The 26,027-nt window shown below is 42.3% G+C and overlaps 1 protein-coding gene across 1 annotated transcript; it reads right to left on the bottom strand.

Annotated features, from left to right (window-relative positions):
• Positions 1–22,141: 22,141 nt before the first annotated feature.
• Positions 22,142–25,949, bottom strand: LOC146619031 (extracellular calcium-sensing receptor-like). The gene is made up of 9 exons (XM_085370165.1): positions 25,840–25,949; positions 25,311–25,605; positions 25,062–25,148; positions 24,691–24,960; positions 24,296–24,502; positions 23,932–24,207; positions 23,368–23,595; positions 23,133–23,256; positions 22,142–23,052 (listed from the first exon to the last, which is right to left on the bottom strand). Exons 1-9 carry the CDS (start codon positions 25,947–25,949, stop codon positions 22,142–22,144), a joined length of 2,508 nt encoding a protein of 835 aa, XP_085226291.1.
• Positions 25,950–26,027: the final 78 nt, after the last annotated feature.

Below are 26,027 nucleotides of genomic sequence, written 5' to 3'. Positions count from 1 at the left end.
CACTCTGGGCGTTAAGCTACCAGAACATTCTCTGTAATTTTACACATTTATCAATGTAAAATGATTTTCACATCCCTGAGTTAGAGGCTAACAAGGCATGACAGGTGGGTGGTAAACAAGCAAGCAGTTAAGTTACATAGCACTTTCAGACAACTCCCAGCCGAAAACAAAGTGCTGTACACTTGACATGACAAAAAATATGATACAATAACAAATTAAAAATACATAAATAAATAATATTAATTAAAATTAAATTAAAACAATAAAATCAAATTTTTTAATTAAATTTAAGCAGTAAAGTGAAGTGCCAATTGTCCGCTCTGCCACCCTCACCACCCGCTGCAGTTTCCTCGTCCTCCATAGTACAGCAGTTAAACCAGAGTGTGCGGCAGTAGGTCAGTTCTCCCACTTAGAAATCATGGAGGGGTCTGAAATTCACATTGTAGGTGCATTGCCACTGTGAGAGACAGCATTTAAAAAACAATTCAGGAAATCTCATTGTGTGAATCTCCTGATGAAGACAGAAGACAGACAGAACAACACCGTGGACGAAGAAGAATTAACAGCAGGCAAAAAAGACAGTGCAACTGATGTAAAATACTGAAGGGTCAAGCAGCATGTATGAATACTATTGTGGATGGAACATGCACTTCAACAGTGACAAGAGTGTGAACGCACTGGACAGCACTGGACACTGAGTTTCATATTTGCCATGCTGGGAGTTAACCTCAAAGAAAAGACTGAAAAGATCAAGAGAGAAGGAATGGAGAGAAGAAACAGCTGATTTTGGCCTGTGTTTGATTTGGGAGGCCACACAGGAAACTGTGAGAACAGGGACGAGGACCAGTGAGAGGTGAACCTAGACGTAATACAGTGAAAGCATATGGGAAATTGGATTGAAGATTGAGACTGAACTCATGGAGGTTTAGAAATGTCCACAGCATAACAACAGAAAGGTAAAAAAAAAGAGAGAGAGAGAGAGATAAAGAAATAAATAAACTAACAATTGCATGAATGAATAGAAAAGACACATATACAAATTGTCACATGTAAAATTATTTTTGGAGAGAATCAGAAGTGAGACAGTTTGAATCCACAGCTCAGCACAAAGATGCATGAATTAAATCTGATTATAAAACAAATATGCAATGAAGATCAGCTTACACTCAATATTAATCTGAATACAAATACATACACGCAATAAAGAGACATGCTTACATTCATGAATGTGAATACATGACATAAATGCTAAATGGTGTAGATTTAACACACTTAAAGCTTGAAGTTCAGGAATAACTCAGGGAAGTTCCATGATAATACAGTCACTTTTGTGAAAAAGGAAAAAAGGATAAACCAGTGATTAAAAGCTTAAATTAGTTTTTATAATAGTGCCGATTGACCAAAAGAAGTGATTACTGTAGAAAGTAAAAATAATTCAATAATGTGGTAATGTTTAAACCCTTTAAAGCCGGTCGGAGCGGGCACGCTCCGTTTTGCGTAACTATTTTTAAATCCCGGTAGCACTGCTAAAAATTGGTGTATTTCAAAAATAAAACTATGAAGACACTTAAAATAAATTTCCTGTGGTGGGAAACTATTTTGTGCAACTTTTTTGTACTTACAGTTTTGAGGGATAAGCCTCTTAAATTTCTCTAACAAGAAATATATGTTAAAAAAACAAAAACGATTTTCAATTTTTTTGTAGTTTATTGCACTTTTTTGCAATGTATGTAATTACTATGCACTTAATGCAGACATATTATTAAATTTTGGGCTATAATGGTTGTATTGATGTATATCAACTTGAAATGCTCCCAAAAATGGCACTGCAACATGTAAAAATATAATATAAGCTCTGGCGGACTTGGTTCTATGGTAGGTCTTAAAGGGTTAAATATGCATTTCTCTTGTCAAGGCAACTTTTTCTGAGATGAGTCAGTATGCAAATTAGCTGAATCAGTGGTGACAAAGAAGCTTCCTGTCTGGCAGTGTGTCTGAGGCTTCCACTGAAGGAAACATAGCTGTGACTGAGAAGAATTGCTTGGTAAAATATATAATGGTAAAATACAGGATAAGTAAATAAAGTGGTCAGGTCTGTCCAGTAGTCCAGATTTGGAATAGAAATCTAGAATTTAGTGATGATAGATCGTTATAAAGTGTTTAGAAAGTGCGTAATGGGAATATTAAGGTTGTGCAAAACTGTGTGGCTTTTAACAAGATTTTCTGTGTATTTAGCAGGTGAAATTATGTCAGTTGACCTCAGACTGTGAGGACGCTGGAGCACCTGAGGCCAACCACTGAAATATGATGTGGGGAAAATGAACAGAGGGAGTGATTTTTAAGTCTGATTTCAGACCATGTATTACTTAAGCCAAGAGTAGGGCAAAACTTTTGTGGCCCACAAAGTTCTAATTCCCACAACATATTGTTAGATTAGCAAGCAAAACTTTTCTGGGATTAAGATTTTTGGGGTTGTTATTTTAGTGATGGGTTAATTCTGTCAGTTAGGTTTGGGTTGTTTTCTTATTTTAATAGAGGGAGTTTTACTAGTCATGGACATGTCTGTAACTGGGCCCATTATTTTTGTAACAGTGCACTTAGAGAAAACCTGTCAGGTGACGATGTTTTGTGCTTAGATGAGCTAATAATCAGCTCTCTTTTTCTGATTTTTGTTCTAAGCAGGCCTGCAAGATTGAATTAACAGCGCTGTAAAATTTTCAGGAGAACAAATATAAGGTGAGCTTTTCCAGATTATAATGGGCTGAGGAAAAGCCTAACTGTGGGAACCGATCACCGTTTGAGTTCCCGTCCAAAAGGATTGTAGCAAGTCAATCCAGTTAAAACATAATAAATAACTATTTTTCTAAAAACAAAAACAAAACAAAATAAAACAAAATTAATGAGCTCATGTTGCTGAGGGTGGAGAATCTGATTATTTGCACGGGAGTCTCCACTATCAGCAATATCTTGTGTGGATGTGTGTGAGTGTATGTGTGACTGAATTGTGATGGACTGACTAAGTGGACTGAAGTTTTGAGTAAAGGTTGACAAACAGTTCACCACGCCGGTAAGAGAAGGGTGAATGCTTTGTTTTGCTATGTTTTGCTTTGCCATGAGCAGGAGGAGAAGAGAGACCAGAGGAGAAGAGAGACCAGAGGGGAAGAGTGTAGTTTCACATGAGTGTGGAGCTGGAGACTTAACCCTGGGGTTGCTAATTTTGGGTTGCTGATGTTTGCTTTAAGAAAATTCTGTTTTATTGACTGGATTTAGATTATGGTATTACATTATGTTGTTGGGAAAATGCCAAATGCTAAAGGTGGCCCAAAGCGGCTCCTCCACTGCTTCCCCACTGTCAGGTTACACCGGCGGGGGTGGCGGCGGCGATGCTGACCAGGCTTGAAGCAGTATCGCCAGGTTTGCCATTCTCTCCAGGTGACGCTCGGTCTGGACCCGCAGCTCTTCCCGCTGGCGGCACACCTCCGTGGGCCGCCATCTAGGCCACTCTCTGGGCCAGCTCCTCCCTCTGGCTCAGTTGTAGGTGCGTCCAGACGGCACCGCCGACCACGCCTCACCACAAACATCAAACAGACTAGCTGAGTGACTGAATGGCTGGCTGGCTGAACAGAAAACACAGACACAGAATTAACGATGACAAGACAGACTTAAATACACTGACTGATGATGATTAGAGAGTCCTGAGTCCAGAGTCCCAAAAGAAATAGTTCTGGCAGGTGACCGTGTGGCCAGTGGCTGGGCCAAATCAGTTCTGTTGGGCAACCGCGTGGCCAGCAACTGAGGTGAAACAGGTCAGGAGGGCAGTGGTGTGGGAGCCGCCGGCAGTGGAGCTGCAAACGACGCAAGGCCAGAAGGTGCGGAAACTTCTGGCTGAGACGAGGCAGGGCCAGCAGGTGGGGAAACCTCTGGCTGAGACGAGTCAGGGCCAGCAGGTGTGGAAACTTCTGCCTGGGACGAGGAAGAGCTCACAGCCGGCTCTGGATGCTGTGGCTGCAGGCCAGGTGACTGAGCTAAAGCCTGAACTGGTGACTGAATAGCTGGTGACTGAATAGATGGCTGAGCTGGTAATTGAGCTGGTGCCTGAGCTGGTAGGAGTGATAGAGCCTATGCCTAAGCCGGTAACTGAGTGGGTAACAGAGATGATAACAAGGTTAGTGATTGAGCTAATGACTAAAGTATAGGTTGTAGAGGTGGATTAAGTGGTGGACCAGCAGGTTGCTGAGCTAACTCTTCCCAGCCTCCAGAACATGAGGAAAATGCTGGACAAGCTCACCTGAGCTTTGGCGAGGTCAGGTTGAGGAATTGGTCAAACCCTAGCCTTCCACACCCGAGAAATAGGAACAAGTGCAGGGACGGGTTGGGTCCTGGCTGCCCTCATCCTGGGTTTTGGAATAGGTGCAGGAGTAAACTGAACACTAGCCACCCCCACCCGAGGAACAAGAACGGGTGCAGGAATGGACTGGGTCTTAGCTGCCCTCATCCTGGGAGCTGGCACAGGAACAGGTGATGGCTGGACGTAAGCTGCCCCATCACCCAAGGAACTGGCATGGGTGCGAAGACGTGCTGAGCCCTAGCCGCCCGAAGATCTGGTGTGGGGACAGGCTGAGCCTTAGCCACCCTCACCCGAGTAACTGGAACAGGTGAAGGGAGAGGAAGGGTCTGAGCCACACTGCTAGCAGGAAAAGGCTGATAGATTGATGTGGAAATAATGACAGGATGAGAAATGTTATCAGACTTAGCAGCATGAATGTCCTTAATGGGTTGAGGTCTCAATTAATATTGATTGGATAGCCCAAAATATGATTACAGTACACAGTCTTTGGATTAGGTGGATTATGAACAGCGGCCATTAAAGTCTTGGGAGGATTAACAGTCCCTGGGTTATGGTGATATTGCTGCACCAAACAGTATGAGCGACGGTGAAATGAGCCTCGCTTCCCCTTAGCTGTGACAGCAGGAAGCCTCCATTGAGCCGAGATGGGAGTCAGAGCCACTGTGCCACGGCGAGGTGGAAGCACCGGTGAGAGAAGCGGCTGGTGGGCGGAGTGGAGCTGCGAGACAGTGAGAAGCTGAAGACCACTCTCCCCAGGTAAGGCAGCAGGTGGGGGGCCGTTGCATCTCCAAAGTCCACCGAGAGCCAGACGAGTCCCCACGAAGACGTGCTCATACGCTGAGTAGAGCTGCTGTTTCCGCCTGAGCTTTCCCACCAAAAGAGAAAGCGCTGCTTCCTGCCGCTCAATTAACCCTCTGGGGCCGCTGGACGCGCCGGAGCATCAAAATCACATGACCATTTTAAGACTACCCAGCTACAAGATGCAGCGATTCAGAGTCTCGATTTCAACTTGGGTCAAAAGTGCGTACTTCAGACTACATACCAGTTTTTGAATTGTGTCGATGGGTCACATAAAACCAGAGTTATGATACAAAATACACGCAATGTTTTTTTCTGTAAACGGTAAAAACGGCGTTTTCTAGAGACAGCGCTAGCAAACACTCTCCCTTTGCGAGTGAAAAAAGAAGAAGAAAAAACACCCCTTCCCTATTGGTGTTAGAGTTTACCATGTCAGCCAATCAAAAAAATTATATGGCAACATGTGACATTTGGTTGTTTAGGGAGAAGGGGAAGTTTTTAGGAGTGACACCCGCAATGGAAAGCGGGCGAGCGAAAGAAAGAGAAAGAGCGAGTTTACATATGTGAGACATTAGTGACCTTTAGCGTGTTTGGAGGCTATAGCTAGTTTGTTGTGTAGTTATTGTTTTGTATTGTGTGTCAGTTAGACTGCTGAATTTCACATTTGCTCTAAAAAAGCCGTCAAAGGCAGATTCCAGTGTAAACGCTGTTCCCACATGGAAAACTGGACTGATGCACCTCCTGCTGTCAGAACTGCAGGGTTTAGGCCTTTGGTGTTCTCCTCTGTCTTATACTGAACACAAACTACATTTTTTGGACTGGCACAAATAATTTGTGTGCCTTCTTATTTGATGCAGCACACCTGATTGTTCTGTAAATAGATTTTTTTTTTTTTTGTGTCCCGTTTGGATCTTTAGCCATCAGAATTGTTGTCTTAAGGCTAAGAAAGATGCCAAGCGGATTTATTTTACCAAGTGGATCATCATGGCCTTGCCATATTGGTCCATTTGATTGACCTTTATTATAATTATGAATTTATTTTATTTTCAGTTGCTACAAACGGGACAGACATGACTGGGGGATAGGGCAGGGAGAAAGAATGAAAGAAAGAGAGGGAGAGAAAGAAAACCAAAGGGGAGAAGAGACGGTGAGAAAGGGGGGAAGAAAGAAAAAAAAACAAAACAAACAAAACACCTGGGTCACCTGTATGGAGAAAAAAAACAGAAGAGAAAGCAAACAACAAAGAGCAACATAATAAAAAAAACAGCACCATCACAATAAACTAGCTAGCAGTAGATATCAGTAGATACTAAATAATAAACGATATTGTGCAGCATGCAAGATAGACAGCGCACAATGTGCTTTGAGGCAGCAGCCAAGAAAGGTGTAGTCCGCGTCTGTGAATACCCGTGTGTACACCTGTGAGCATGGACGCGCTTGTTTTTTTTAAAAGGTTCCTTCATGTAATGATCTGCTAGAGGGTGTGGGGAGGCCACAGCCCCGTCCTCCAGGGCATGAATCAGGTATGGAGGAGATCAAAACTCCAGACATCCAGAAGCCCCCAGAACACAAGAGACCAAGGAAGACCAACAGAGGGGCAGCCGCGCCACTGTCCCAGAAAGAGCTGAGGAGAGTCCCAGATGAGGGCTCACTCAGCAGCCGCGGAGCAGAAGCCAGGGGGAGTTGCAGTGACGCGCCCGTGAGCTCCGCCGGCAGCCAGCCGTGCCTGAGTGACCAAGCCCCAGGCCGAGAGGCCGGGGGCACCCCACCTCCGAAGTGGCCCGAGCGAGCCCCAGGCTCCTGGCCCTGATAAGCGGCCGCCAAGGAGTGAGACACAGACATACAGGCACACACAGATACAAACATCCATTCCCACCCTCATGCTCTCATATGCACTTACTCCACACTCAACCAACGTGGAGACAGACATAAAGAGACGCTGTACACACGATCACACTCCCCAAGCGTACTCTACAAACCGGGTCTAGGTGCCCCCGCCCCTGGAGGGGGGAACTGCACCCAGACCCAGGTGGTGTTACCCTTTTCCCTGCGGTGGGGGGAGGCAGACCGCCCCGACTCCGCAGCAGCAGGGAGGCCCCACACTCCAGACCGCAGTCGGACGGCCAACTCCTCCTCCTAGCCCCCCCGCTCCAGCAGGTCGCAGAGAACGGGGGTGAGAGAAGACTCCAAACCTCCCTCCACCTGCTCATTGTAGTGTTGATGCATGTGTGTTCTAAGGTGCATTTAAAACCCAGGAGGGCATGGAGCTACCTGCCCGAGAGCAGCAGGTAAGCGCATGGTCCCTCCTGCTAGCCCTCAATGTCTACGTGTATTTAACCTTGAGAAGTGGGCAACGACGCCAGGGGTGGGGTGTACACCCTGATGGTACTTTGGATTCCGTGTATCGTGCCCACCCCCAAGATCCTATATGTATGTGTAATGAGAGTGTGAGTAATGTGAATGTCTAAGTTGTGGGATAAAATTGAGGCACAGGCAGCCAGAAGGGGACGGGGGGGTAGCCTCCTCTTCTCCCTGGTGACATACCCCTACTCCAAGGCCCTGCATGTGTGGGTGGTTGTGGTGGAGCGGGAAGAGGGAGGCAGCTGGAGATGGGGAGGGAAGGAAGGGAGGGGTGTAAAATTATGATATTATTTTATGCCATGTTATACCCCTAATTAAAGATTGTGAATTATGATGTAGTTTTAGTTTGCATTATTCTCCTGAATTAGAAGAAGCTGATAACTATTGCATTAGTTAAACTGATTTGCATTACATTAAATTGCTGACTTGTTGTGAATGAATGATATTGTTTTATGATGCATTATATTGCTGAGTTATAAGAAATACTGTTCGCAGAAGGTTATTGTCTAATTTGTCTGAGTAGAAGAGAACAGAGTGTGCTGGAGTTTTCTGCCCCATTTCAGCAGGAGCAGATAAACAAGGAGCCAAGGTCGTAGCTTAGGCGCTGTGTGAGAGAGAGCATGTGAATGTTTAGGCTTTTTATGATAAGGTGGAGGCACCAGAGGTTATAAAAGTTTGAGCAATGCTCCACCATTTTGAGATTTTGAGGCTGTCTGCATCAGTGTCCATCTCCCACGTGTGTGATCATTAAATCATCGTTTGACTCAACCCGGCCGGACCAGTGTTGTTATTGTGGTTTTTTCTCTTGTCTCCATCCCCAATATTTTGAACCTTAACAGCTTGGGGGCTCGTCCTGTGGTATTGGGGTGGAATTTAAAAGTTTGGACGGTCCGAGGTTGTCGAACGGACAGGCACGAGCCAGTGGTCTGATTTGAGTGGACAAAAGCCGGCTTATCTAAAGGTAAGGCACTACCTGTTGAATTATTTCCAAAATGTGCCAAATTGGATATGACTAAATTAAAGTCTACTCACTGAAATTACTGGTAGAGTGTCTGTTTTGATTTTGATGAGAATCACCGTGTGTTATGCAGTTAAAGTTGCTTAAGAGTATTTAATGAAGTTGAAGAAATATGAAACTGTTCCCAGAAGTAACAGAGAATGTTGGGTTTGAGTCCCTGGATATTGAGCTGAAGGCTCAGGTAGTTTGGTAGGGAAATTAGGACAGAAACTGTTCCCAGAAGTAACAGAGACTGGTTAATAGTTTTACAAATTAGGTCAGAAACTGTTCCCAGAAGTAACAGAGACTGTTTAATTGGTCGTAAAAAAGTTATCTTTCTTCGGTGAGACCCGTTATGGTAAAATTTCTCAAAATCGGTTAGGTGAAAATTATTATAGGACGGCAGCCCAGAAGTCTGCTAAGAAGCACATAGCCCGGGGGTTACGCCCCCTCCTGGCCGTGGACGCGCGGTCTTGACCTGTCGGCGAACAGGGGTAGTTCAGTTTGGCTTTAACTGTGGGGTACAGGGCATCCCGAAATAAGCTAGGAGTTAGAATCTCCTCACCGTTTTAAATGGTGTCATGTGCTTGTTTGGACAAAGTTAAATTGAGTTAGGGATTTAGAAGTTAGGTCAGAAACTGTTCCCAGAAGTAACAGATACTGTTTGATTGACTACAAAAAAGTTGGACTTTCTTCGGTGAGACCCGTTATTTTAAATTTGTCGAAATTTGTTAGGTGCTGAATCTGTCAGGCCTGTCAGTGATTGTGAATATAAGACGTCTTTGTAATATAAAATAAAAGAGTTTTGTCTGAGCTTTGTGTGACCCTGTGTGTGACGACAGCGCACTGCAGCGCTGCGAGCTATTTTTAGACGGTGTGTGAACATGCAAATGAGCTGTGACGCGCACAGAGGACTTTGCTTCCTGTTTAGCGTGTTTTTGAGTTTTATAATTTTGATTTGCAAACAATGATACATGCCTGTAAGTAAAACGCTGATTTTGCTGATTATGATACTACAAATAAGGTGTTGAATGACTAGGGTGTGAATGATGTTGGAGTTTAAAGCGGAAACTCAGAGAGGAGTGTGTTGGGAGACTGGCATGTAGTCTGCAGTGCAAAGGTGGGCGTCTTGCCTGCTAGTCTATTTAACAGTGATGAAAATGATATTAAATAAATCTCTCAGTGTGTTGATACAGGTGGCTACGGGGCTGGACCAACTGCCCCCACAAGCACGGCGGCCGAAGCAAAATTATAGTAATGGAAACCAAACTCAGCAAGAATCAGCAGCTGTGGAAAAGACAGCAGCTAGCAGAGAATTAAAGGAGAAATTAAGAGAAGTTTTACACATAAAATTGCGGCCAACAGACTTGTGGAGGTTGGGAAGGCGCCTGGAGCATCACAACAAGAAGGTGAAACAAAAACACACAAGCAGAGAAATGTGAGAGAGAGGCACGTGCTAGAGAAATGCCTCGTTTGAGAAAAAACGTTAAATTAGCCCATGTACAAACGCACATACACGCAATGAAGAAACAGCTTACACCCATGAACACGTGAAGATTTTCCAGCAAGTTTAAAGCAGTGAAACTTAACATACACCCGCCGTTACACAATAAAGTTTATCCACTACTAACAAATAAACCCTCTGGGTTGCAGGACAACAACTTAACTTCAAAAAAAAAAAAAAAAAAAAAAAAAAAAAAATCACAACCAGTGATAACACGACAAATTTAGTGGTTAATAAAAGTCAAATTGTGACATGTTTTCTTCTGATTGATTAATACAAGTGATTACTGAATGAAAGAAAATTCCATTTTTGTGCTTTAAACATGATCTTAAGAATTTTAACATGTACCTGTGTTGTCCTGTCAGCTTGGTGGGTTATGAGAGGATTATATGGTGAAAAAAAAAAAAAAAAAAAAAAAAGGGGGAGAGAAGGCTGACACAGGGCCTGGTCCCGTTGTTTTTCCCCTCTCTGAGTAACACAGCCAATACAACATGATTTTCCTGTTCGTTTGTTTTGTTTTTGTTTTGTTTTGTTTTTTCTCTTTATGCTTGATTACAGGCTGCTTTGTCGGCCCGGAAAAGCCGAGGCTGACCCTGGACTCCTGCTCTCCCCTCTACCATCTTTGCTCTCTCCTCTACCATCTTTGATGTGACCCTGACCAAATGCTAAAGCAGCTGAACCCGCAACAACAACTTGAAAATGTCAACAGTGCTGCAGGAAAATGATCTCATGCAGCAGAGATGGAGAGCGGTAATCCAAGGCCCGTTTCACTACACGGGGAGATTTCTGTCAGCGTCTTTTCTTTCTGAGAAGACTGAGAAAGGCCCGGCTCCCACCACCGATTCTGACCACCTTATATAAAGGAATTATTGAGAGCATCCTGAGCAGCTATATCACTGTCTGGTTCGGGAACAGCACCATGCCGGACAGACAAGCACTACAGAGGGTTGTGCAATCAGCTGAGCGCACCATCCGCTCCGAGCACCCTGACCTGCACTCAATCTATAGCAGGCGGTGCTGGACCAAGACCAGGAAGATCGTGAAGGAGCTCAGCCATCCCAACAACAGACTGTTCTCTCTGTTGCTGTGTACGTGACAAATAAACATCTGGATTTGGAAAACGAGGCACTCGCAAAGCCACCAGCATTGTGCCTGATTGGACACACCCCTCTCACACACTCTTTACATTCTTGCCATATGGAAAAAGACAGCTTCAGCTGACAGAGCTGTGACGAGACGCCCATTAAGCCCAGATGAAAAGTGAGGCCGAGCAAAACCATGCTGACCTTAACCACTCTGCATTAAGACTGTGCAGGACAGTGACGGACCAACAATGACCATCGGGCAGCAAAAAGGGCGTGCCAGAGACAGGAGGAGTAACTGAGGTCAGGAGGCACCTCAGAATGGACAAAACACCAGGAGAAAATAAGCTGAAGGCACAGGTGTCGGGGCTCGGCCAGGAGCTGACCTCTGAGAAGAGCCGAACAGCAGAGCCGCAAAAGGCCGTGGAGCAAAGCAAGGAAAACATCAATGGACTTAAATCTGATTTCTGCGGAAAAGACTCTGAGGTTTCTGCCCTCAATAAGACCTCGAGGCATCAGAGCAGAAACTGAGCATGGCCCAGGAGGAGCTAGCTGAAAATCGAACCCATCAGGCTTGGAGTCCAAGACACCGGACTTGAAATCAGGCCGGAGCATCCTGGAGCTAGATGAGCAGTGTGATTTGTCCGGTCTGCTATGGAGCGAACGTTAGGGGGATGGCTTCCTGTCGCCTCTGCCGTCCTCCGATCGCTCAGCGTCCTGGGCTGCCCAGCTCTGGACTGAACGCTCGGGCCGAGACACCCAAACAACCATGGACTCCATTCCCCTGGAATGGGACCACGACTACGACCTCAGCCGTGGGCTTGAGAGTGCAAGAAGGGATCCCAGAGAGCCTTGAGGCCTGTGTAAAACTAACAGAACAAAGATTGAGGTCTTCCACTGGGGAGGTGGAAGCTGCAGACTCTCCTATACACCTTCTGGATGTCAGCCGTTCCACCTGTAAACAAACGGACAGCAGTCGTACTTCTGCAAGCAACAAACGGACATCCAGACAATTGAGCTGCGTATCAAAACCCTGAAGGAAGACCGAAGCAAAAGGGTCAAGTTAAGGAGGAGCGAAATAAGGAGAAGATGCTGGACACTGGAGAAAAGGACTGCCTCAATTGGGGCCAGAACCAGTATGGACAGAACTCTGAGCAGCAGCACCAATGGATGCAAACAGACTGAAAAGGAGGAGGGCAGGACCCAGGGCACGCTTCAGGCCGTGGTTTACCCAGAACACTACAACAGGAAAGTGATGAACACAAACACCCACACAAACACACACATCTACATGCACCGACTCAGAGTGAAAAGAAACATACATATGAACATATGCACTCGTTGATTGAGGAAGAAATGACACACACACACACACACACACAAATTAAAATGTTGATTCAATGAACTGAGAAGTGATCCACACACACACACACATGCTGATGCAATGAAGAATGCTTTACTAACAAATGCTGCACACAAACATCCAAATACGGAGTTGGTTACAACAGCAAGAACTGATTGATTATTTATTGCTTAAATGTATTTCATGCCACGCAGAGGGCATTTGTGTAGATTTAGAGGACATGGTCTGAAGCACTTTGATAATGAAAACAATGTCTGTGCGTGATGTCTGTTTATGGCTCAAAGCCTCCACTGAATTGTTTACTGTGCTTCACACAGTCTAACAAGGAGCAGTGGTACAGAGCGAAAATGATGAATGAATGGTGTGAGTTTTATTTCGAAGAGATTATGAAAAGGTTGTGTTGATTCAACTTAGTTGTTTACGTTTTTGCCAAGGTAAAGAGTTGGTGTGTAACTAGTGTCCACTATTGAGTTAAGTAAATCCAACATGTTTTGTTGGTGCAAAAAGGAGTTTTGGTTGATCTTTGGGTTTTGTTTGACACTAGGTTGATTCTATCAGTGAGGTTTGGATTGTTCTCTTTCTCTAAGAGAGAGAAAGATGGTTTGAACTTTGGACATGTTTGCAATGGGCCCCAGTATCTGTTATTATATGAGTGTTTAATTGGGTACGTCTGTGTTTGCTTTCGTTACAGTGCACTGAGATAAGAACATCTGAGAGGTGTGATCCACCGGTGGTGATATTTTGGTATTTTGTGAGTTCCTGATTTAACAAATCAGCTCTTTAATCCAGGCCTGAGAGATTGAACTTTAAAGCGCTATAAAATATTCTTATTGAAAACAGTCGCAAAGTATTTTTTCTCCATGATTATAATGAGCTTGGGAGAAAATTCACTTATATGGGACACTGATCCTGAAGCCTAAAAGGATTGCAGCGAGTCAATCCAGTCCAAAGAAGGAAAAACAAACAAGGAGTTGTTTCCTTTAAAATGATGACGTCATCTTGCTGGTGATGGAGCCTCGAATAGGCTGCGCGTGAGACTCCATTATCAGCAACTTTTGGTATGAATGTGTGTGGATGTATGCATATGACTGACGACTAAAAGTCATGGACTGACGACTAAAAGTTTAACTGACTTGATACTGAGACAAAAACGGTGCTGACTTTAGGATTATTGAATGTCCACAGACAATTCACCCAGCCTGTAAAAGAAGGGTGGATGTTTTGTTTTGCTTTGTTTTGTCTGCAAGAACAGAAGAATGACAGAGACCAAAGAGCTGTAGCTTCACAGCAGTGTGAACTGCAGACTGAACCCTTTGGTTGCTAATTTTGAGCTACTGATGTTTGCATTAAGGAAATTGTGTTTTAGTAGCTGTGTTTTAATTAAGGTATTACATTATATTGTTGGGAATATTAAATGCTAAAGTGAAGAAAAGGTTTGATCCCACTCATGACTGAGCATGTTATTATTAACCATAGTGGGTCACTATAGAGAGTCAATTAATTTTAGAAAAAAACAAACAAACAAAAAAACCCTCCACCGAGGTCTATGAATAAGAGGGGAATGATAGACAGCCACACTCAAAATGGAGATATGTAATGATAAACACTGGTCCCCGTCTTTTGGGCGCTCTCTTGAAGTAGTCAACAATTTAAAAGTAAGATAAAATAACAGGGGCATGTGCTGAGGGGTGGTGCTGCACAAGAACAAGAGTAAAATAAAGAAAATATTGTTTTTAAGAAGTGCAAATTAAAATGTACCATTACACTCAGAGGATCAATATGAAGCTTGATATTTGTTAATTTTGAATGAAGTACATGACTGGTGACTGTTCTGTCCTGAGCTTTTGTTTTTACAGCACCCGCTTGATCACACCAACAGTTTCTCGCCACCGAAGAGGGGTACTTGAAAAAAATAAAGAACGGGGAGGAATATCATCAAAAATGGAAAAAGGTAATCCCCAAAGGGGGTGATAATGCCATAACTTTCACTATGGTCAAATTCTCAAAATTTGACCCTCAAAAATTCTTCAAACATTTATAATGTCGTAAACCACATAAGCATGTAGTATTTGATTCAATAACATGGTGAAATAACAAGCAGCAAAAGGTTGATCATGTTAATGGTGTTTATTCAAGGGTGCAGAGGAGATTATTATTATTATTAAAGACAACAAATGAAATAACGAAAAGTAGAAGTGGAAAGAATTTGCGTTAACGGTAATAAAATCAAAACAAAAAGGAATACTAACTAAAACTGTACTGAATGTTCACAAAACTAACTAAAATTGACTAGATTTATAGCAAAATGTGTTTGGTTGCATTGATGTGTGCGTGCCCTGCTATAGTGAAATTAAGGTAGTACGTTAGTCGAGTCGTCTGTGTTGCTGCTCCGTTCACGCGCAGAATCAGGTCAGGAAAAGTCGGGAGACAGCGCCAGAATAGAATTGAGGATGATTTTAATATGACTGTTTTGTAGACATAACAAGAGTCTTGTAGTGGAGAGGGACGTAATGTCCTCCTGAGACCCAGAGAATAAGAAAAAACAGGGAGAAAATATTTTCGTTTTTTCTTTTTTTTTCTTTTTTCTTTTAAATGAATCAAGTGTTATTAAAATAACAATCTCATAAGATGAAGATCAGGGACCAACCCAGAAGTCACTGACACTTCACTAATTGTAAACTATTGGTTTAGGAATAAGTGATGGCACTGAACTTTCTATTTCACAAAAGTCAATTTATTTAGGATATCTGAGGAAGTACTGATTTTATTTGGAGACACAAAGGAACATTTGGCACTTCCCTCATCTCACATCTGTTTCATTGTTGTACCCAATCATTCTACAACTGAAATGCCTTGGACTGCTAACCATTTCAGGCAAGTGGAGTGAACCATATTTTGCTAGACTCTCATCAGATTGGGGCTTCCTTTTATTGATCTTTGGAGAGAAGTCTTCATTACTGGTATTATTCAGGTCTTGTTCACATGTTTGTCCCAGGTTTCTCAGCCAAGAGGAGCTTAAACCCCAGATACTGTGAGTTCTTTCACACGTTGAGATCACTGATAACTCTCAGCAACGACGTGATCTCGTAGAAACAATTAGGTGTTATGGATTCAACTATAATTGCGACTCTTATTTTTTCTTTACTGGAAAACATTTCTGCATTTTACCCATATTTTATTTTTAACTCAAAATCAAAATTCCAGATTCTACTACAGGTTGGTTTTGCACCAGATAGGACGACAGATTCCAGGTGGCCCTGTGTCTTTCTCTATTACATCTGCCACTGCATCTCGATAATCTTCTCTGTGGCTTTTAGTGGGTCCTGACCCTCTCATATTTTGAAAAATCTATGTTTGAATCTCCCTTAATAATTGTGTTAAGAATTCTCTCCGCCTTTGTCAAAAGTTGGGTATTAGGAAAAAGTGAAATAAATATAAATATAAAGTCCCAATGTGTAGAGCACACATTAATAAATTAGTCATGTTCCCTGTGAAAGTAAATGAGCCTAATTCTTAAAGACCCCTGAAATTATTTACCAGATGTTTATTTTTTGAATAAAATAAAAATCTGAGTTTAACAAAACATTTTAAATGTAAATATCAAGCTTACCTTTCTCTCTTCCATAAAATGTGCTTGTGGGCACGCCAGCCATTTTGAAAAGGTGGGAAAAACAATTGGCAAGGCCACACCCCCACACATGTGACATAATTTTAAAGGTACTGTTGTCCTCTCTAAGAAACATCAGGACTTAGAGGAGTGGCAAGTAGAGTATGAGAGCTACAAGCAAAAAACTAAATGTGTACTACAGTGCGCAAAAATGAATTACTGGGTCATCAGGGGGTCTTGAGGGACATTTATAAAACAAAAAATCCCACAAACCTTAAAAGTGCACTTGAAAAGCTCACACAAGAAGGTTAACCTAGCTTACCTAGAAGACCTCATCAGGGGGAGCACGCTCCCCCTCGTTGAAGAGCTCACCCACTTAACTCGCATCCCAAGAAAATAGCTAACCCCAGATAAGGCAGCGTGATGTATCCCGAGATAACAGGACTGGGACATCTAAATAAAGGTGTGAAACAATCGCCTTCAAAAGGTTATCAATTAACTTTAACCAAAATTAGGACCACTCGGTGCGGCAAGAGTTAATAGTTATTAGTCCCAACACCCAAGGATAATTAGAAGAGCATGACTGATATGATGGAACTGAGATTTTGTTACACTTAACTTTTGCAAAACACAAATAAAACTAAATTGAAACTAAGGATTTTCAGAAAATAAAAACTAGACTAAACTAGCAAAGAATTGGTAAAAACTAATTACAACTGGCAAAAAATTGAAAATCTGGAGTCGAAACTAGATAAAAGATAAAACCTAATGAAAATGGCGAAACGTTTAAAACTCTGGTGCAGAGATTGGCAAATCTGACCAGGAACGTTATAAAATGGATTGTCAGAACAGTCAGCGTTAAAGCCACATTTGACAGTCCATACTAGGGTGGCATTGGACATCTTGGGGGTGGAAAGGGGTTGGTGTGACCAAGGTGTGGTTTGGCTTGTTGTATGTATATTTGAGATCATATGGCTCTGGATGGACCGGTTACCAGGGCATGGAAGGAGGACAGACTCATTAAAGGAGGAGAAGGAACTTGCTGGGATTGGAGATCCTCTGGGTGAGTGGTTGATTAAAAGCATGCATAAAATAGAAGTTATCTGTTGTTATTGATTGGTAATAGATTGATAATTGGCCACATTTACAGCTGTATTGACTTGTTGTGGACGTAGTCGACTTCAGGTTTAAACACTCTAATTAACAGGTTGAAAATAGTGATATTAAAGGAAGAGTATGCAGCGCCACCCTGTCAGACGCCAGTGATGGTGGAGCTCACTGATGAATCAGGTGAGCTGGATTCATGGCTGATTCAAAACTAAGATCCCCCTGCTGTGGTCAGTAAGGGGAGAAAAGGGGGAAATAAAATCAAGAATTAAAGAGGCATTTATAAACGTTTAGGTGTCAAGTGAAACGGGACAAAAGGGGGTGTTATACTGTTATTTTCAATGTCAGCATTATTATTGTATGAGAATCATGCAACAAGCATTGCATCGATGATCATTTATTGAAGCTTTTGACCTTATACTAACATCTGTGTTCCTGTGATTGTTATAACTTCTGATGAATCTTCCATTTACAGGTGTTAGGATAATGATATAATTTTTCATTGCAGGTGTAACCATGATCATTTTTATACATATTGCAACTTGTTGCTCATTGTAGAGTTGTGCTCAAGTTAATAAGGGTTAAAAGCTACAGTCAGCGCGAATGTCTGACTGATCTATTGAGGGGAAAGGCTTCGAGCATAGAAGGCCGCACGCGCTTACAAAACACTGATATCATGTTATTCTTTGTGATCTTTTCTTAAATTATGTCTTTAAGGTTAGTTTAAATAGTGGCAGTTAATTAAACGAGATTTATTAAAATATTAAATACCTGAGTCAGAACGTTACACGCGGATCACCTTAAGAGTCTGGGAAACTTTGTAGCTGCCTAACTTTTTTTTTTTTTTTGAATGTTCTAGCTCCGTTGATTTGACACATTGGAATGTGTCAAAAAAAGGGGGGGAAGGTTGAGCTTTAACATCAAACCAGGATTATTTGAACATTTTATAACTTCATTTGTGTCTTTAATAATTTAGGAATGGTAAAGCTTAAGCTAATAGCGGTCCGAGAAGACGGACCTTTTAGAGAATCAGTGAAAAAGCATAAACTATCACTTTCATGTTTAATCATTACTCATTGAAATGAACTGAATAGAGTTTAGAAGATTTGTTAATTTTTTGTCTTTTGTCAAAAAGAGGGGTTTCAATAATTTTCAGACACACCTTGCAAATGTGCTTATAACGAGTTGGCACTCGGCCTTTTGAAGGTCAGAAGCTTCGTTCGGCGTGACTGTCCGGACTGATAAAGTGTAAGAAATGCCTTGAGTGCGGAGGGCTAAATGCAAACATGCTTACACACACATAAGATATGATTAGAATAAGTCCCTGGGACATTCTGAATGTTTTAGACCAATTCTGAATCACTAGAAGGTCAGTAGATAAGAACATTAGATTATTAGGGTTAGGAAGAGAGGTGTTTTGGTTTTCTGTCTCTTACAGAGAAAGGAACAGACACCAGACGAGGTCACAGAGATGCGAGGATCCTCCGTAGCAGAGTCAGACACAGTGACTGCCGAGACATCAACTGGGTCCAAGGGTCATGGCGTTTGGGCTCCAGCTAGTCACCACAAAAGGATGGATCCCATAAACACAGCAATAACCATGAAGGGGTTGGCGGAAATCCGGGAACACCAGACCAACGAAGTTCGAGAGGCTTTTGGGCAAAAAGGGGACACCTTCCTGTTCCTTTTTCTGGAGAATACACAGATCGTTGTTTGAAATCGGAGCAGAATAATCCCCTGATCTGTGTTACGACTGAAGGGTTGTCTAACCCCTAAGGTTGAAGAATTAAGAGCAGAGGATCACCCAACTGGACGACACTGGTAGCTGCAGCAATAAAATAAAGGTTAAGAGCTCTTCGGACAGAGGTTCTAGTCTACGTCTGAATGGTATAAGGGAACACCAAATAAAGCTGTGGGAGAACAGGGGAGTGTCATCTGGACCTGCTATCCTTGTAGTAATAGTTTGTCTTGCACCTGACTTGCGCAAACACAGAGATCATCTTACATATGGTTTGCCCGTCAGGGGGACAAAGGACCTCAGGAGTGAGAAGAGATGAACCCGGCCACACTGGGCTACAGGGTGTTTGTGAGGTCATTATTCTAATGACCTCATCAGGGGGAATTGTAAAATTATGATATTATTTTATGCCATGTTATACCCCTAATTAAAGATTGTGAATTATGATGTAGTTTTAGTTTGCATTATTCTCCTGAATTAGAAGAAGCTGATAACTATTGCATTAGTTAAACTGATTTGCATTACATTAAATTGCTGACTTGTTGTGAATGAATGATATTGTTTTATGATGCATTATATTGCTGAGTTATAAGAAATACTGTTCGCAGAAGGTTATTGTCTAATTTGTCTGAGTAGAAGAGAACAGAGTGTGCTGGAGTTTTCTGCCCCATTTCAGCAGGAGCAGATAAACAAGGAGCCAAGGTCGTAGCTTAGGCGCTGTGTGAGAGAGAGCATGTGAATGTTTAGGCTTTTTATGATAAGGTGGAGGCACCAGAGGTTATAAAAGTTTGAGCAATGCTCCACCATTTTGAGATTTTGAGGCTGTCTGCATCAGTGTCCATCTCCCACGTGTGTGATCATTAAATCATCGTTTGACTCAACCCGGCCGGACCAGTGTTGTTATTGTGGTTTTTTCTCTTGTCTCCATCCCCAATATTTTGAACCTTAACAGGGGCAAGTGACCCCTCCCTGGGGCCAGCACCCCCGCTGACCCCAGTAGGCACCCCCATACTCCGCGACCCGCCAGGGAAAGGGGGCCCAGGCCCATCCAGACCGGGGCCCAGTGCAGCAGCGCCCCCCGGCCGGGACAGTCCACCCAACCCCACCACAGAGAAAACTGCACCCACTCCACCATCCACTCATCTTCCAGACTACATGAGACAACAGACGCCCAGGCTGAGATCTTCCTCCACCTCTCCTGTATCTCCCCCTCCTGCAGAGAGCTCCTGAGGAGAGGAAAGCTCCTGCAAGGTGTGACAATCTCCCCCACTAGTTGAAGAGCCCCACAGGTGGCTCAACGCACCGGCGGCACCCTGCGCCAGGGATGGGCCCCCATGCACCCACCCGCCCACAACCCCGGCAACACACCAACCAGGACCCAAGGCCCCGAGGCCCGGCCAGGGCCCCAGCCCCCAGAACCTCACGCCCATCCCGGACCCACCCAGGGGCAGCCAGGCTACCAGGTCAGTAACCCACGTCCGTCAGCACAGACCCTCCCCTAGCCCCGCTGCACGCAGCCACGAGTAAACAGTCACCCGAGAGCCAAAAGAGCCCCCAAACGGACATGACCGCTACCCTGGGTTGAGCCCCCCAAGGAAGATGCCTCCGGGGAATCCCCCGACGCCCTAAGCCTGTCCCTACCCCCACACCAATCACAACAGTGAAGGCGGGACCAAACTATGACCCCCCACCCCCACTAGGTGATGGAGCTGATCAAAGGAGCCCAGAGCAATTGATCTGATGTGGTGGCAGAGGCTGTATCAAGACTAATGTAATCTAATAGATAATTTCTATATTGGTTAGAATTAAGATTGGTTTTATTTTTCCAGTTCATGAGGACAGTTTTCTTGGCTATGCATAGGGCAATGAAAACCATATGGGCTATATTCTTTTCTGAAGTGACATTATCTAAGCTGCCCAACAAACACACTAAGGGGGAAGTTGGAATGTTACAATAAAAAAATAATAAAAATAATAAATTAAAAATAAATAAATAAAAAAATAAAATTTTTCTACTCGAATTTTGAATTTTTTGTCTGAATTTAGATCAACTGTGCTAATATAGTATGCCAAAATAACTCAAATGTCAGATATTTGAGGTTGTGCTGAAAATAATGATACCAAACAAGGCAAGAAAATCGTATTTTAAAGGTGAAATATAGAGGTAAAATCAAAAGTAGTCAAAAACGGCCAGTTATACCCTGGACCCCAGAGGGTTAAATCAGAGTCCACTGGGTCCATTGCGTGTCTTCGCGCCCCACGGGTCTTGTCATTCTGTCAGGCATCGCAGTGTGGAGAGAAGAAAGAGAGAACCCAAATGCAGGACTCACGTGTTAGTGTGGAATGAAGATGATGTTTATTTTAAGGACAGTGAGAACAGAATATGAAACGGACTAGCTGACTGGTTGAATGGTTGGCTGGCTGAACAGAGAACACACTCACGGAATCGAAAATGACAAGACAGTGGACAGGAAGAAACTGAGGGCTTAAATACACTGATGATGATTAGAGACCAATGAGTACACAGCTAAACATAATCTGACTAATAACACATAAACACACACACCCGCCCTCTCACATCATCTATAATTGACTGAGTCAGGACTCTTCCAGACACTAAACCAAGGCACAATGTACATTTCAATTCCTTTAATTTTAAATATGTTTATATTGTCTATCTTGTAAAATAGTCAGATGTCTATTCATATTAATGTACAGAATTCATCTGCTTGCTGCTACTACTGCACATTCACCCAATGTATATACTACATATATATATATATAATGTTCTTCCTCTACACACCCCCCCCAAATTTTTTTGCACATGTCGAGGAGCATGTCAGGCTACATTTCACTGTGTGTTATACTTGTATAACTATGCATGTGACAAATAAAGAACCTTGAACTTGAACTTGAACCTTGAACTTGAAGTAGAACTAGACATGATGCACATAGATAAAGCTGGCACGGTAAAACAGGAAACATGAACATGTGGAAAATAAACAGAACATGAACAAACATGACCCAGGAACCCTGACAGATATAGCTAAATTATGTCTAAAGTTAAATTTAACAATGTAGTGTCACAGAGTCAATGCTTGCACATTCTAGCATACACAGTAAAGGAGAAATCCAAACTTTCTTTATATGTTCTCACTTTTATATTTTATTTAATATATTTATATAAATGTGTATTCACCATATGTATTTTTCTATTGCATGTGGAAAATGTTTTTTTATGATCGAGTGCCACGGCCCATTATAACTTTTTTTGTGTTCATCTCTGGTCTCAACAGGATGATGTAACATTTGGGCCCAAACAGTGCGACCAACAGGCCAAAGCTTGAGGCCAAGATGGCAAATACCTCCACTGCATCTGCATGGTTTCCAGGTGAGCTGATATAAGCAGGAACGAAGGCCACCCACACAGCACAGAAGATCAGCATGCTGAATGTGATGAGCTTGGCCTCATTAAAACTATCAGGGAGATTCCTTGCCAGGAAAGCAATTAAAAAACTGAGGAAAGCCAGCATGGCAATATAACCCAATAACACTCCAAAACCAACACTAGACCCAACTGAACACTCATAAATGATCTTATCATTGTGGTATTGGGTGTTTTTATTTGGAGTAGGAGAAGCAGAAACAAGCCAGGCAGTGCAGATGACTACTTGAATAGATGTAAGAAACAGAATTGTTCCTCTTTGCTGCATAGCACCAAACCACTTCAGACTGGCTCCCCCTCCTGGCTTGGAGGCTTTGAAAACAGCCAGAACAACCATGGTTTTTACCAGGATGCATGAGACACACAGCACAAAGCTGATCCCAAATGCTGCATGCCTGAGTTGGCATGTCCAAAGCCTGGGTCGTCCAATGAACAGCAGTGAACACAGGAAACATAACTTAAGTGACAGCAATAGCTGGAAACTAAGTTCCGAATTGTTGGCAAGTACTATAGGTGTTCTGCGATGGAAGATAAAGATCCCTATAACAACAGCACATATAATTGTTCCCAGCAAAGAGGTTGCTGTTAAACAAAATCCCAGAGGCTCATCGTAGGAGAGAAACTCTGTCTTCTTGGGAACACAGTGGTCACGCTGATGGTTTGACCAAAAATCCTCTGGACAACTGGTACACTCTAAGGAATCTGACAATAAAAGCTAAGATGGTGAAATGCATTTTACATTTAATATAAATTAAATAAAATATGCAAAGACAAGCACTTACTGCTCTTATTGTTTATTTTTCCCTCAGAGCAAGGGATGCAGTCGAAACAGCATTTGGGTTCTCCCTTCCGTCTCACCATGTGGGTACCAGGAGGACAGCTCTCACTACATACTGATCGACCTGGCTGTTAGACGAAATTAATATTACCTGCTAGAATTACATATATTGTGCACATGAGAAAAATGAAAAATATACATATGGGAAAAGATAAAAGGATAGAAAAACCATTTTAAACCTTTTTGGATTCAAAGTTCCAGAAGATTTTATCTTCATCAAGTATGAGTTCTTCACCTTTGAAAGCTGACCTCTTAACTTCACCAACATTCTGAACTTTAGTGCTTCCATCAGGGAGCCACAACCAGTTCATCACATCATAAATTGGCACCACATCACCATTCTCATCAAATGACACTTGATCACCAAATTCAGTGGTGAAGTTTACCCTTTCCAAGTAATAAACATGCTGTTAAAAACAGATGTATAAGAATTAAATTACTTTTAACAATGTAAACTGTGGCCCTGCTGTTCAGTAGTCAAATATTAGAGCTATTAAATTTGAATATAGGAATTCATTGCTTTTAAACAAGGCCTATAGTAATGCGACATACTTATTCCATTAATGGTTTCTCTGATCTAATTACAGTAACCACTACTTTTGCTCAGGAGAAAATATAATCCTCAATCCAGCTTTTTCATAGTTAATTTTATAGCACTGCATTTTGCCTTACAGGGTAAATTCTTTTCTAAATGTAATTACAGAACAATCAATTTAGACAAAAAGTGTAACCTGATATCACACCTGCCATGGCTCCAGTGTTTGTAATGTGGCACAGCTGTTCCCACTGAAAGGTCCTCTTCCAGGCTTGCATTGCAGCATCTCATCAAGGGAATATGCCAGAGCATAAACAGCTTTGTACACATTATACTCAGGCCGGAGGTCGGAAACGTCCAAGAACTCATTGTTCACATTTTCCAAATCTTCCTGTCCAGTGCATAATATACCACCCCCTTCCACCCAGCCTGCTGGAGCTGGTTCAAATCTGCACTTAAATGTGAATTCCCAAAATTGATTCACCTGAAATATTATGAAAACTATTTTAGATGTTATACATAATAAAATATGCAATTCCTGCAAATACCACTGTAAATAGTTTAACCCTCACCATGCTATTTTCATAGCTATTGTTGTGATGCAAGTCAGGACGTATTTGTAACAGGAATTCCCTGAGCCCTGTTATTTCTCCTCGACGAATAGCGATGCCCAGTGTACCACCCAGGTATGGCATGAGGTGAGGTGTTTGGAGCACAACAGCAGTTGTCCAGGCTTCACTGGCCATCCACTGTAGGCCTGTTACATTTTGCCTCACCACCTGTGCATTATGTTTGACCAAATGTACAAACTCATATTGTAAGTAGCAACTAATTTAGTAACATTATGAATTCTTTATTACTAGTTTTCTCTACTCAATCAATATATAAAGACATAATGCATCTGTTACACAGTGTAGTGATGCAAATCTACATAGCTAGTAAAAATTTAAAACTTTTAAATTCAAACCTCTTCCATAAGGTTTATCATGTGACTCTCATGTGCAAATACAATGACAACTTGAGCTGTGGATTTTTTCATCACATTTACAATCCTCCTGAGTTCATCTGTTTCTTTGTGCAAGGACAAAATTTCAGTGTAAGCCAGGCAACCTTCACCAGACTGACTTAACTCAGACTGGAAGGATCTTGCTGCATGGAGTCCATAGTCATCATCACTGACAAGCAGACCTGCCCAAGTCCAGCCAAAATGTTTTAGAATCTGAATCAAAGCATGGACCTAAGTGAATACAGATTAAAACATGAATGCATAGACAAGACAAAACTTAGTTATTCATTAGTTACTGATGACTGTTTATAATTGTGCTGATCAATTTTCACCTGGAAAACATCACTTGGGATCGTCCTAAAGAAGGATGGATACTTTTTACGGTCACTCAGGCAGGAACATGTGGCAAAATAACTCACCTGTGAAAGATACAGACTGTATATTGTAGAAATATTCAAAGCCTTGACTGCCTCCTTACATTTTTTTAAGCTTCAATCTGGTCATTAAATTTACAATTAGGTCTATATATTTATATTAAATATAACCAAAAATAATATTTCATGGTTAAACTGGAAACTTACCATAGGTATGCTGTACAAACCTAAGACAGTGGAGATGGCAATTGAACGTGTAGAGGATGAATCACCCACAATCCCTATGACTGGAGGATTTCCAACACATGTATTATGTAATATTATTTGATCCTCTTGACCACTGGCTAATGACAATGCAGCACGGAATCCAATTCCAAGTTCAACGCAGTTATCATAAAGAGTGAATCCCAGAGTCACATTAGGCAATAGGTTGGAGTTTCTGTTGATTTCATCAATTGCAAAGGCCATGGTTTTTGCCTGCCTAAATCCTAGAACATCAAAACTAACAAAAAAACACAGTCTGCTATTGAAAAATATAGCAGTATACCTGGAAAACATTTTGCAACCATACACGTTTTGCAACTACTCAAATGAAAAGAACAGAAACAACTAAAGTAACATGCTAAATGACAAAAATAAAGAAAGTTCATATTGCAAGATGTGTGTATTTGTTCTTAATGCCACTGTTGGCAGTGATTTCCCAAAGTCTTTTGTGCTGTTTCACTGTCATACTTACCCATGGCAAGTAGGCTGTTGTGGCTCTGAGGTAAATGACAGGTCAGGGAAGATAGAAAAGAAGTGAACTTCAAACAGTCCTCCTAGGATCAGATCTCCACTTTTTTGCATGCTATTTAGATGAAACTGTCCACGTGAGTGGCAGGAGGACGAAGACAGAGAAGAGGCTGCAGTAAAAGAAAAGTAACA

The sequence above is a fragment of the Diplotaxodon limnothrissa genome, linkage group LG14 (assembly GCF_057381915.1).
Source record: "Diplotaxodon limnothrissa isolate DT_005_m linkage group LG14, D_limnothrissa_male_GT1.1, whole genome shotgun sequence".
NCBI lineage: Eukaryota > Metazoa > Chordata > Actinopteri > Cichliformes > Cichlidae > Diplotaxodon > Diplotaxodon limnothrissa.
Note: the sequence above shows the minus strand (reverse complement) of the source record. Positions and strands in the feature narration are given on the sequence as shown.